This window comes from Xyrauchen texanus, chromosome 6, assembly GCF_025860055.1.
Source record: "Xyrauchen texanus isolate HMW12.3.18 chromosome 6, RBS_HiC_50CHRs, whole genome shotgun sequence".
NCBI classification, from domain to species: Eukaryota; Metazoa; Chordata; class Actinopteri; order Cypriniformes; family Catostomidae; genus Xyrauchen; species Xyrauchen texanus.
Window position 1 is genome coordinate 4,796,229 of NC_068281.1, and position 13,915 is coordinate 4,810,143.

Here is a 13,915-nt window from a genome sequence, read left to right on the forward strand (position 1 = left end):
AGAGTATGATTTTTGCCCAAATATCGAAGGTCTTACTATAAAAAAGGAAATTATGATCCAACGTGAAATTTCTTGATAAAAAAGTATGATCGTGCCTGGTAACGTGTGCATGTAAAGTGGCTAGAAATAGCATATTAGCTTAGCATAAAGCTAACAATTTACACAAGGTTTATTTCTATTTTTTCTGCTACAAACTTACTTCAAACTTACTTTTCTGGAATACAGTTACTAATATTTAGTATTTTAAATACGTAATCCCGTTACATGTATTTCGTTACCCCCAACCCTGCCAATAGACTAGGATGCCGGGCCGCCTTCCCCTCTCCGTCGAGGGCCCTGGGAAGACAGGCCACTAGAGAAGCCACCGCCCCTTACGTCATGGAAGGAGGGGACGTGGCCGTTGGACCCCGCCCAGGTCCTGGACCATCCTATGGACGCAACCCCTACCTATACATAACCCATTCACCATGAGGGCACCAGAAACTGGTGGACATGTTATTTTGTCCTTTTTGAAAATGTTCTGTTTATTTTTATTCCCAATAAGACATTTACATCTACATTTATGCATTTGGCAGACGCTTTTATCCAAAGTGACTTACAGTGCACTTATTACAGGGACAATCCCCCGAGCAACCTGGAGTTAAGTGCCTTGCTCAAGGACACAATGGTGGTGGCCGTGGGGATCGAACCAGCAACCTTCTGATTAACAGTTATGTGCTTTAGCCGACTACGCCACCACCAGTCCATAAGACCTGACGCCACACCCACTGTTTCTGAATCTTGCTCACCCCGCCACAGTCATATGAAATACCTTAATGTCCTTTTGGACCCTCTTGACTTAAATTGTATCGACAAACCGACATATGTCATTCAAAATATATCTGTTTGATTTCTGCAATAGAAAGAATGTCATTCAAGTTTGAGATGGCATAAGGTTAAGGACTGTAAATGATAACAGGATAATGTTTTAATGGACTATTCATTTAAGTGCTGTATATTGAAAGACTTTTCATAATCAGTGATTTGGGTATTTATTGCCCTCTGTTGGGTATTTATTGCCCTCTGTTTTACGAGCTTGTGAGTTAAGCTTGTGAGAGGCATTTATTTGCTTACAAATATATATAAATAGTGTACTCTAATGATTTTTGTATTTATTTATCTAAAGAATGCAATGATAGACTAAGTTTATCCCAGCATCATACTGTGCACAGTATCCACTGAATATTTAGTTTTTGCTGCATTAATTATTAGATGTTAAACAACATGAGGAGACTTGATATGTAGCACTGGTTTCACTGGACGATTTCAATGCAGTTCTGTGAACTCTTGATTCCTGCTGGGGAATAGTCGTGCAACTATGTTTGTTTCCTGTTCTGTTGAATTGAGTGGTGTGATGTGATGTCATGTGCTGCGACAGACAAGATCTACCAGAAATCACACATGAAAAAAACTGATAAAAAAAAAAAGAATGAATATCTATTAATTTTAACAGCAAATATACAAAATACACCTTTTTTAAATAATAAATCAAGAGACACTGAGTTAATTACAATTAGCCATGATTTCATTTAATTCGTGTAGCTTACATACGTATTTCTAGTAGTTTTTTTTTAATTATTATTATTTGTTTGTCAAATTGGCAAGTCTCATTTGATGCTTCTTTGTTGGTGCAAAACTTGCAAAAGATGAAAACAACTTCTTTTCTGGGCTGTTTCATCACCTCAGAATGAATAAGAACAAAAACACGAACAGGAACTGCTCATTTCTGTTTGAATATATACTGAGAAACAGGAAGTGAATTGTTTATTTCAGATTGCCTCTTAAAAAATTTCTGACCCTCACATGGTGCATCCTTTGATTCTCTTTGGCATTTTATTGTGCACAAGAGGTAAGACACAAACATTTAATTCCACCCTGATGTTTCTACAAATGACCTTGTTCTTCTTTGTTCACGTGTGGCTGTTGGTGTTTCTTTAAATGGCTGTTTTGATTTTATCTCTTAAACATGTAATTTTGTGGTTTCTGAGTTCCACCAAATTTTTATATTATATTTCACTTTACAGTGCTGTTCAGTTCATGCATGCAGTTACAGTTATATAATTAGGGAATTAGGGGGAGGGACATTTTTATTCTATTGAGCATTTTATTGGATTCAAATCTGTGTTTTTGATCAGTTTTTTAATTTTCTTTTCTGAAATTGAAAGACTATGCATTTTAAGTGTATGCATGTCTGCTGTAAGTAATTTTTTGTCAACTTTTAGGAGTAAAAAGCATATAGATTGCCTCTATAAGCCATTCTAAAAGCCACAAAACTCCAGTTTAATTTCATGGGGCAAGGGAGTGTTCACCAGAGAGAGGAGTTTGAAGTGTATACGCTTGCATACTCCTTTTAAACAGTTAGCACTCTTATTTACATTTAAGAGTTCAAATATAAATAGTACGTAGACTAAGATAAACATCTTGGTTCAGTTAGTAGGGTATCATTATAGTTAATTTGATGTCCTTTTTATATGTGTGCTGTCCACAGGCACATTGAGCATGAAGACATTGAACCACGTGGCTGTGAGAACTGGAGGAAATGTTACAATCCCATGTCTGTATGATGAACAGTATAAACTTCACCCAAAATACTGGTGTGTGGGACTGCTGTGGATCTCCTGCCAGATTAATGCATATACAAACAAAACTGATAAATGGCAAGTAACCGATTACCCAGCAAAGAATATTTTTACTGTGCAACTCAACAATCTGTCCCCCTCTGATTCTGGATATCACTGGTGTGCTGTGGAGATTGGTACCCATGCCAACCCCGATGACAAAGAAAGCTTGTATTTAACAGTTAAAACAGGTAAAGAGGGTGCATAAAAACAATTCCATGATATGATATTTGCTTTTGTGCTGCAAAACATACCTTATGGATCAAAATAGTATTGATCTCTTACTGTCTTCCTGTTCAGATCCTGATGTCTCAGTGGTGAACAGCAGAGTAACTGGACTGGAAGGTGGAAATATCAGTGTCCAGTGTCTCTACAGTTCTGGACATAAGACTACATTTAAACAGTGGTGCAGATTCAAAGACAAGATATGTTACACAGAGGGTAGGACTGACACATCCCAGAATTCATCAGTCCAGATCAGCGATGATAGGAGAGAATCCTTCACTGTGGTGATGACTGGACTGAGAGAGAGTGATTCTGGCTGGTACTGGTGCTCTGTAGGAGATCTACAGGTTCCTGTTCAACTCTTTGTTCTATTGGACAGTAAGTACAAAAATGCATGTAAGCAGTTGATTCTCAGATAAAACCTTTCAAAGAAAATTGGTAAGACATAATGCAGTTGGATGTACTTAAAGGAGAAGTCATTTCTGTAACATTGCACCACAATGAATTGCTAAAATATTTAAGCTAGTGCCGCGGAAATGACACACTTTTAAAGGTTATACTGCATATTAATAGCATTTTAGCAAGACATATTTCACTTTCCTTTTTTTTTTCATGCATAATTTGTTTGTTATCTGCTACTTTTTGTCTTTAAACTCAGCTGAAAATGATAGAAGCTCAGATAATGCTGGTTCTGTTTCGTAAGTATTTATTTTTTTTACTGAATTAATTTAACTAACAAACCAAATATCCATATAATCCGTATATAAAATAAATATTAGAAACCCTCACCCTAAATGTTACAAACAGTGTCCGCCCACTTTTATTTTAGCCGGCTTTGTTCTGGAAGTGTTTTTCCCATTAATGTTTTCCATAGGGATTTCATAAAAATCCTTTATAGAATAGTTGTAAGCCATGAACCAAACCAACCAGCTCCGAGGTGAATCATTACATCAGAAAACATTGATTTGAAGCAAAAACTTATTTAAAAATTGGACAAAAAGACAAAGGTGCAAGGCTGTGTACTAACTATCCTTATATGAGTGAAAGAACTACAATCCCATAATGCATTGCAGATGATGTAATTGGATTAAAAACAATACAAATGTATAAAACTGTTGATTTGAAGTTGATGAATATAAGTATTGAAACAATATGTTTTTAAGTTTATATACATGTTGTTCGAGCGTGTAGGGAGATTTGACGCCTCGATTGCAGCATCTGCAGTGCATCATGGAAGGGGCGATCACTGCTGTGCTGTTTTCGCATGTATGTTTGGCACGACTTCCTGATTAATGGAGTATTTCTACTTCTTAAAGAAGTGGACTGAGACTGCACAATAGCAGAAGCATATACAACCGATTAACAACCTTGGAGCTCACGGTGGGTCTGTCTTTAAAGGTTTATTAGTAATCGTTAAAAAGCAATTAGTCTATGGAGAAAATAAATGGGATTTTGACTTCCGCAACCCACTTGTTGCACAGCATGACTCTTGCAATACCATGCACACATACTGATAAATGTATATGTAACTGGTCCTGCTTGACCTGCTCTGAGCGGGATTTGAACCGGCGTCAGCACCAAGGGAGGTGGGCGCGCTAATGAGGAAGCTAAGCCCACAGCCCCTAGCAGCCTTCGCTAGTTTGCATCTTCAGGCCAGGGAAGTGATGTTTACACATAATCGCATATGAGCTGGTTCCTGTTACATATACATGAATGCTTTTTAAATAGCTTTGGAAAGCGTCTGCAAAATGTGTTAGTAAATGTCATTAGAAAATGAACGATTTTGTGATCGGTGTTACTTAAATAATTTCACTGACATTTCAAACCCATTTAATTATCCCATTTATTAAAAGCCCTACATGTGAAAACCACCAAATGGCAAGACATGATACAGAGGACTGTTTTCCTGACACTACGTCTGAGCACAGAAACGGCATTTTACTGCTACTCTGGATTGCTGGGCCGTTACTTCTGCTACTGATGCTGGTTTTGTTAACCTGGAGGATCAAACGAAAACACAGTCAGTTCTCACATTTATGCAACTTTAACAAGTACTCCATTGCTGATTTCCAAAAATCTCATTTTAACTGGATTTATTGCACTCTCACATTAGAGAGAACTGATGTTATGTCACCGTGAATGACATTTAGTTGTTGTATGATATCATTTTTCCTTTTTAAGATGGAGCTTTGGTCACACAAGCACCCGATGCAACTTCTATGGTACGTATGTGTTTAAACAGCAGTATTTTGAAATAAAATATACATATCACAGGCATCTAACACTACAACACACATTTTAATTTACACATTTATGTGAATCGCCATTTACAGTTCCATGTTTTCTCTATTCTTGCACAGACAGGGGGTCCTCTCTGCTATGATACAGTGGTCTTCAAGGAAGGAAAGGGTCGTGATCAAGACAAGATCTCCACTGTAAGCATTGTGTAGATTGTTGGTAACATCAGTGCTTCTTTCAGAAATATTATAGACAGGTCTCGTTTTCCCACGCAAAGCCTATGGTCATAATAAAATACGTTTTATTTTTTTTTAATGGCCGCTTAAACTGTTATGTGGTTACAGCCCTGCCATAAATAAAATGAAGATAGCCAGTTTTCTTATTAATTTGTCAATTAAAAAATACATAATATTCAGTGGGCTCAATGCTTTTGATCACTTCATCTGACTGTGACATCTGTTTTTTTCTTTTAAAAATGTATCTCAGCAAAGTCCTGCTGACCAAGACTGTGAAGTGCTCTACAGTGCTGTGAAACTTCATTAATAACAGGTGATCTTTGACAAACTGGCTATTCCGATTATGAATATTTTACAATCTGAAGTACAATTATGTTATAGCATTATGAAATGGCATGTAAAGTGCATCTGTTTTACACCATTGAAATGTATGTGTTTCGTTCAAGGTGGTGGTGTAGTGGTCGAAGCACATAATTGGTAATCTGGTAATCAGAAGGTCACTGGTTCAAGCCCCACAGCCACCACCATTGTGTCCTTGAGCAAGGCACTTAACTCCAGGTTGCTCTGGGGGATTGTCCCTGTAATAAGTGCACTGTAAGTCTCTTTGTATAAAAGCATCTGCCAAATGCATACATGTAAATGTAAATACTATTAATGTTTGACCACAACTCCTAGTGGTAAAAAAGCACGTGTGAATCCATCTGTCACATGTTTGCAGAGGCAAATGTTATTCTGCTTTTCTTACCATCTTCTAAATCATTGTGAGATGTAAAAACACATCACATCAGACAGCTTGGCAACAACATGAAATCTGATTACGCAAAAATATGTCTTTGCAATAAAGAATTCAATTTTAAGCTGATAAACATTTTTATATAAATGTAATATTTATATAGTTGTAATTTTGACAATTAATTTTATTGTAGATTTTTAAGACAGTTCTTCTGTCTTTACACTTGATTCTTGTCTGTTACACTTTCTTTTACTTCCTTTGACCATGTTGAACTACGAAGCAAAATCATTGTTTGAACAATGGCCGTTAATCTTTACCATGACCTGCACTGCACATAAATAACTCATTTTGGCATTATATTCAAAATGATAGTCAGAGGGGAACTGGCCCCCACAGAGAGCCTGGTTTCTCCCAATGTTATTTTTCTCCATTAACCAACATCTTATGCATTTTTTGTTACCTATCTTTATACACACTTCATAATCGTATTTAATCAAACTACACAATTATGATTTAAGACTTTATAGATATTAAGGTTTCATTTTCTGTTAATGCATGATTTTCTGTAAAGCTGCTTTGAAATGATGTGTGTTGAGAAATGTGCTATGCAAATAAAAAGACTTGACTTGACACACACAAACATCTCAAATTAAGTCATAATTTATTCCGATAAAATTAGGTGGTTTATGTTTTATTGACATTTGACATAAATACACAAACGATTGTGTTGTTGAGCTGAAGCATAACATCTTGAGCTGTAACACATATTTATATACCCTGATATGATCAATACATATTTGTCTGTATAATGTTGATGAAAAAGAAAAAATAAGAAAAATGATCAACATCCTAAAAACCCCCCAAAACTGTTAAATAGAAGAACTTCCATATCTAATAGCTTACAAAACTGAGCTGTGAATCTAGAGTATCATTTGCTTATTCACAGTGTTAGATCAACAGAGGTCAAGAAGAGAGTAAACGTCCCTCAAAGAGAATATAGATGCAAATACTTAACTGTTGTCCTTACTGTCTTCCTTTTAAAAAAAACATACCACCCATCCGCTTTTGGTTCTGGTTTTCACAAGGTTTCGCTCTCTTCTGCTGCCTGACATTCAACATAAAAATAAATACACACAGGAATGCATCTGATAGATAAAGATTTTTGAAATATGAAGACAGCATCTGCTAGAAGGGTATCAAAGCTATTCACACTGCCTAACGCGAGCAGAAAAAAATGTCAAAACTCACCACAAATGTCCTTTGCTGTTGTCTTTTCAGTCCCTTTCCATGAGTCGGTCGAAATCTTTTGACCTCAGTCTGTGTTTGCATTTCACAGTTAAAAGAAAAACTCTACTTTTTGGTAGTTTCAATTCATCTCTACCTTTCAAGGTAGGTCTAAAATGTTTCCAAATACTTTCATTACACGTGTTCTTGGCTTTCAGAAAATTCCTCCAGCGAAACATCCTGTCACATAAAAAGTAGCACTGTTCTCTTAAAGGAATAGTTCACACAAAAATGAACATTTTGTGAACAAACCAAAGCCCTGGTGTTAAAGGAATATTCCGGGTTCCATGCATGTTAATGCATCGACAGTATAATGTTGATTACCTATAAACTTGTTACCTAAATACATTTGACTTGTACCTCCTTTATAATATATATATATACATATACACACTACTGGTAAAAAGTTTGGGGTCACTTAACTAAAATGTTTCTCATTTCTGAAGGCTTATGCTTTAATGTTTGAAATTCGTTTTGTAGACAAACATATAATTGTGCCAACAAATTCATTTATTTAATTACAAAACTAAAAGTTTTTGCAATGGATGACTTGGACCAAATAATAAAGAAAAGCAGCCACTAAGTGCCCAGCACATAGATGGGAACACCTTCAATACTGTTTAAAAAGCATCCAAGGGTGATCCCTCAAGAAGTTGGTTTAGAAAATGCCAAGAGTACATGTCTGCTAATTCTAGGTAAAGGGTGACTTCTTTGAAGATGCTAAAATATAACACAGTTTTGATTTATTTTGAATTTTATTAGTCACAACATAATTCCCAAAGTTCAATTTCTAGTATTCCATAGTTGTGATGACTTTACAATTATTCTAAAATGTAATTTTTTTTTGGAGGGTTTGAAGGCAGAAAATTGAAGCTTATTTGTATAAAAGCACTAACATTAATTTGTCTGTTAACATTTGTGTTTTATTTGAGCTTTAAAGTTTAAAACAAAATCTTTACTGATGTTTATTGGTTTAAGGCTTTACAATATTATGTTGTCATGGCAACGAAGTTGTAAAATTGGATAACTTTACACTGAAAAGGTTAGTAAGTCATTTTATAACACAAACAGCATATTAACATGCATATTTTTACATGTTGTGGCTATCCTTTTAATGTTTACAGATTGGCCCCAAACACTTCCAAGTGCCTCACTGTAACCCAGATTTCTGCTTTTTCTTTTACAGAAAATTCTTAAGTCTAAATACATTTTTTGTGGTAGTCAACATTATGCAAGAACTGTGGTCGATTGAGCTTAACTTGTACTCAACCCAGAATATTCCTTTAAAGGAGAACTTTACACAGCTCTTTTCCCTCATATATTGACCAACAAGCTCAAAAAGGACTAAAATAAACAAAACAAAACACAAACTTTGGGTTCACTATTCCTTTAAAGTCAACAATAAAACACAGTACTTTCTTCTATGCAAGTTTAATGTGCAGAGTCAACTTTAAATAAGCCATTCATAGATTGATTTCCCCGAAGAGTGTAAATACTGTGGTGATTTCACCATTTCTATGTATGTTTGAGTGACCTAATATGGCAACATTGGCTCCACCAATGGTGTGAGTTTGGGGCTGAGACAACTGTTGGTCCAAGTAATGGATAGGGGTTTTTGGGAAACCTGTTTTGAAATCAGTCAATATTTTTGCAACACTTCAGCTTTTAATTATGTTAGTCTTTAAATATCACCAAAAAAAGCATTTGTGCTCTCAGAACGAAAAAGAAAATTCAATAGGGTAATGTTTTTCAGCAAGAACCCTGGTTTCAAGCGCATTGAAGAGTTAGTCTGTCCGAAACAAAGCAGAAGCTCTCCATGCAAAGGAACAGAGTGACACTGTTCAGCAATGGATCTCATAGGCGATCTGTGTGTCAAACAGCAAACTCTGGTTCATGAACAGCCCCTCGGGATCAGGCGGAGGCCCTTCTCCACCTTCTGCAGGAGCTCTACGGGGACCGATGCCTCCTGCCCTGCATGGGGTTAGTATTCCTTGACTCTGAAGTGCCTCACTTGCCTTCAGCGTTGCTCCCTGTTGGTTTGCGGTCGATGGGGGAGGAAGTACCGGTTTGGCGCGGTTTAGCACATACATCTCATGCCCGCGTTCATCTCGATACTCTTCGAGCTGAGCGAAAGTCGTAGGACCATCAGAATAGTCGTTGACGTAGAGGATGCTCTCCTCCTTGCTAGGGCCATAACTGCCTTCCTCTTTCAGCCGTTGGTGACGACTGTAGATCATGCAAAGTAGCAGTAGGGCCGTCAATGCCAGTAGAGAGATGCCCACAGCTATGGCCATCTGAGTTGCGGTTCCTAATGTGTTGAAGTCCATGCTTTCCAATTCGTACAGTGGCTCTTGACTCACGTCGACTGAGGATGGATGATAGTAAGATGAAGAAGATGATGAATGTAGCCGAGGCCAGATAACAGAGGATGACGAAGACATATTTACAGACAAGTGAAAAGTCACTCGAGCGACCCCACCAGGGTTCCACGCCTCACATTCGTAGCGTCCAGCATGCGCCACTGTAACATTGCTGAGAAACAGCATCCCGCTTCCAGTATCTGGATCGAACCTTTCTCGGTCACCTCCATCGTCCATGCCACGGACTGGTCCTTGACTTGATGTCCCTCCTTTTCCAGCAGGTCTGGCAGTAACCACCCTGCCACCTGTCCTAGCATCTCCTTCCATTCCCACCTCTTGCACCAGCCCCCTAGGAGAAAGCTGGGCTTTACCATGAGAGGCTTTTCTCCAGGTCACCTGGGGTTGCGGGTATCCAGACGCTTGGCAAGATACACGCAAACTCTCCCCCAAACGTACCGTCAGGTGTCTGGGCTCCAACTGCACTACGGGTGGGATGCAAACAAGACTGTTGGGAGGAACCTCAATCAGACTGAGGTGGGAGAGCCGCGGAGGTTCTGCACAAAGCATCCGGCGTTCTGCTGAGCTCAACAACCTCTGACCTTCTTCATTTATCCAGCCGCGCAGCCAGTGCAAAGCGCAGTCACAGCGCCATGGGTTATCTTTAAGAGAAGAAAGACACCTTGGGATTGAAGGGACAACTGAAAGCTCTCATATCAAAATATTTTACAGCTTATCTGCTTTAACTTCAAAGAGGCTCACCTTTGTACTTTCTCCTACACTGGCTTCTTAAATAAACCCTCGTAATCTCCGTTCGCTTTATACTACATCTCTTTTTTGCCAGATTCGTCATTCTACATGTCTACATTTCTTCAAGTTTTTCTTTTTTGAAAGGGATAGTTCACCTGGACATGAAAATGATGTCATCATTTCGTCCCTCTCATAATGTTCATGTTGATGTTCTTTCTTCTGTGGAACACGAAAGGAGATATTACAAAGTATATTGGTCTCAGAAACTGAAGATGTCATTCTCCTTTTGTGTTCCACAGAAGAAAGTCATATGGTTTTAGAAGACAAAAGTGAGTAAAGTGACAGAATTTTCATTTTTGGGTGAAAATTTTGGCATCTTGGCAAATCTGAGTACATTTGAGTAACTATCCATCTAAGTTGCAAATTTTATTTACGCTAAAAAAAATCGGAATATTACAAAATAATAATGCAGGTTTAATTTTGTTGTTTCAATAAACAAATTACATTTTTCAAAATCAACCATTTGAAGTGAAGTGTGTGCCGATACAGTCACTGTTAATATCAGCCATGATTCGTGTCAGTAGATGAAAATTACTAATAATATTTACACTTTCTATATTTTAATGGCCTGTACATCCAAATTCTGAGGATTATCTCGTCTCCCATGTGTATAAAGGAGTCTGACATTCATCAAAGATGCAGTTAATTCACAAAAGAACGTAATTTTCAATTCTTCTAATTATTGCATACAGTTCATTTACACTACCAACTTTTTTATGAATGTGCTGTCTTTGTTTATTTGGTTGGTGCTTGAGGGAATGAACAATATAATAGAACACAGACGGTGGAATAACCGGAGAAGAACCTCCGAAATTTGAATTAAATTGCACTTGACCAAACCCACTTGCGCCTAGACTTAGCGCATGCTTGCACAAAAATGACAAAACATAATGGCCATGCCCACTGACTTTATACTTATGACTTATGGCATAGTGATGCCCTTAGCGTTAGCGCTCTTAAAATAGGGCCCCATATTATGTCTTAATATGGCTTGTTGAGGCAAAGTCACATTACTTTTCTGATGTGCATATTTATTCCTATATAAATTCTGTTGGCACATATTCTGTAAATGCATATCCATCATAGTTTATGCACGTCTTCTTACCGACATTTTTTTTACTCAGCTCCAAGCAATGATATACGTTTTTTTTTATTCCCAGTTTTGGAGACATTATTCAAATCTTCACAGAATTTTTTATGCAAAATCCCCAAATTTGCATGAAAATATGTGGATGGAAACCTAGCTTTTGTCAAGTTCTTTTCTAAAGTTCTCTTTGTGTGAAATCACCGGGGTATTTTTCTCCGAAGAAGTGTCAAGAAAAACTAGACTGCATGCGGATAGTCCGACCGTACTCTGCTGATGACAAAATGAGCATCACACGCACTGTCGGCGAGATATAACGGCACGTGAAAAACCAAATGCCTTACGCCTTTGGTCTTCAAGCTCATTTGGTCTTTAATCCCATTGCTGTCTAGAAGAAACAACTGAGACATTAAAGAGATCTTATTTATTGCTTCTTGGCTTCGGAATAATGGGAAACCTCTTACCTATAACTCTCAGCACCTGCAGACTGACAAGGGGTTTGAGTGAAGCGGGACTCAGAGTTCGCAGGTTATTTCTGCTGAGGTCCAGAAGAGCCAGAGAGGACAGACCTACCAGAGCTTGATCTGCAAGCACCTCCAACGCATTCTCCTGCAGATGCAGCTCCTGCAGACGCTAAACACATGTAATAAACATTTAAATGGTTTCATCTTTATAACCATTATCATAATTATCATCCTAAGCTTAATCATAGATATACTAAAAACACTGTGCAAAGCCATCTAGGATAATACAAAGTCATCGATTTTCAATACAGTGTATCCATCAAATTACCATATTTCTATATGTTTATGAATGAAGTCCCTATTAATTAGCCATTTTTATGAGACCTGCTTTTCCCTTTTTCCACTCTCATGAGAGTCAAATGAGATACAGTACTAGGGAACCTTGCCTTAATGGTGGCTAACATTATGCACATGTGGTGTAAATGCTAGAAATGTTCTAAAATAATGTTAATAGTGGAATCCTCTTTCGATATAGGCTGAATTTACTAAAAACATGTCCAGATCATATTTTACCCCAAAATCAAGAAATTATATTTGATAATTGTTCCTGTAATGTTGTTTAAACAAAGTAGAGCGAACATTTCAGGAACATTATGCTAACCTTGTGGACATTTTAAAATTCCCACAACAAAAATGGCAATGTTTGAAAAATGTCTGTGGAACATAAACTTTTTAGTTGGGATGCAGACAGACATGCAATCAGCCCAGACAGTCCCTCTACCTGCAATCCACGGAAAGTGTAGTCCTCCAGCCTGGTGATCTGATTTCCTGCGAGGTAAATAATGCGCAGGTGATCCAGGCCGCGGAACACGTCCATGGTGATCAAGTGAATTCGGTTTCTGTTAAGAGCGAGCTCCAGAAGCAGGCCCATATTTCTGAACGCCCCAATTTCAAGGGTGGAAATGCTGTTGTTCTGCAGGTAGAGGTAGTGGAGTTGACCAAGGTCAGATAGATCCTGCTGACGGACCTGTCCGATGGCATTGTCCTGAAGAAAGATGGTCTAGGAGACAAGTGACATGGAAAGAAACCATTAGTACAGTAGCACTGTATTTTAAAGCAATTATCTTGAAACATTTACATTTATGCATTTGGCAGACGCTTTTATCCTAAGCGACTTACAGTGCAATTATTACAGGGACAATTCCCTGGAGAAACCTGGAGTTAAGTGCCTTGCTCAAGGACACAATGGTGGTGGCCGTGGGGTTTGAACCAGCAACCTTCTGATTAACAGCCCTGTGCTTTAGCCACTACGCCGCCAACCACCACTCCCCTTTAGACTGAAAAGAAGCAGTCTCTTTATATAATGAGTAAAAAGAGATGTTAATAATCCATTACAGTGGAAATGGACAGTCTTGTATACTGCTAATTTTGGCTCTATGGTGGGTAAACTCTATGCACCCACTGGCGGATCCACAGGGTTATTATATCGCAAAATAAGTTTATGCTTTTTAAAGTCCCCAGATACATACAGTAAGTCAGGCATTCAGTATGTGGTATCAGTTGAAAGTTTGAACTTTTCATAGAGTACCATCACTTTGCATTAATGTTAGATTCAAAAACCAAAATAAGGCCTGAAAACATCCGTGTCGCAAATAAGCGCCATCCAGAGGTAATGTGGAATAATATTAATATGTCTTTCACACAGCACTTAAATAGACAAGCCATATATGAGATGAAAGCTCACATTCTTAGGAATGTAACTATACAATTTATTTTGTTGCCTTAATACCACAGTTCAAAAGATATAAAAAAAGAATCACAAAGTGA

General features: G+C 37.8%; 2 protein-coding genes across 2 annotated transcripts in view; one reads left to right on the forward strand and one right to left on the reverse strand.

Moving 5' to 3' along the window:
- Nucleotides 1-1,777: 1,777 nt before the first annotated feature.
- LOC127645659 (CMRF35-like molecule 1) lies at nt 1,778-6,714 on the forward strand. The gene is made up of 9 exons (XM_052129343.1): nt 1,778-1,888; nt 2,528-2,848; nt 2,958-3,260; nt 3,541-3,580; nt 4,736-4,902; nt 5,064-5,104; nt 5,243-5,317; nt 5,607-5,669; nt 5,803-6,714. The coding sequence occupies exons 1-8, from the start codon at nt 1,843-1,845 to the stop codon at nt 5,661-5,663; spliced, it is 1,050 nt and encodes a 349-aa protein (XP_051985303.1). The 5' UTR covers nt 1,778-1,842; the 3' UTR covers nt 5,664-5,669; nt 5,803-6,714.
- A 54-nt stretch (nt 6,715-6,768) lies between these two features.
- LOC127645653 (leucine-rich repeat-containing protein 24-like) overlaps nt 6,769-13,915 on the reverse strand; it is a 33,859-nt gene continuing 26,712 nt past the window's right edge. The window contains exons 3-5 of the mRNA XM_052129329.1: nt 12,870-13,148; nt 12,089-12,257; nt 6,769-10,392 (exon numbers count right to left, since the gene is read on the reverse strand). Coding sequence (XP_051985289.1) covers nt 9,215-10,392; nt 12,089-12,257; nt 12,870-13,148 — 1,626 coding nt within the window. The 3' untranslated portion in view covers nt 6,769-9,214. The remainder of the gene's footprint in view (nt 10,393-12,088; nt 12,258-12,869; nt 13,149-13,915) is intronic.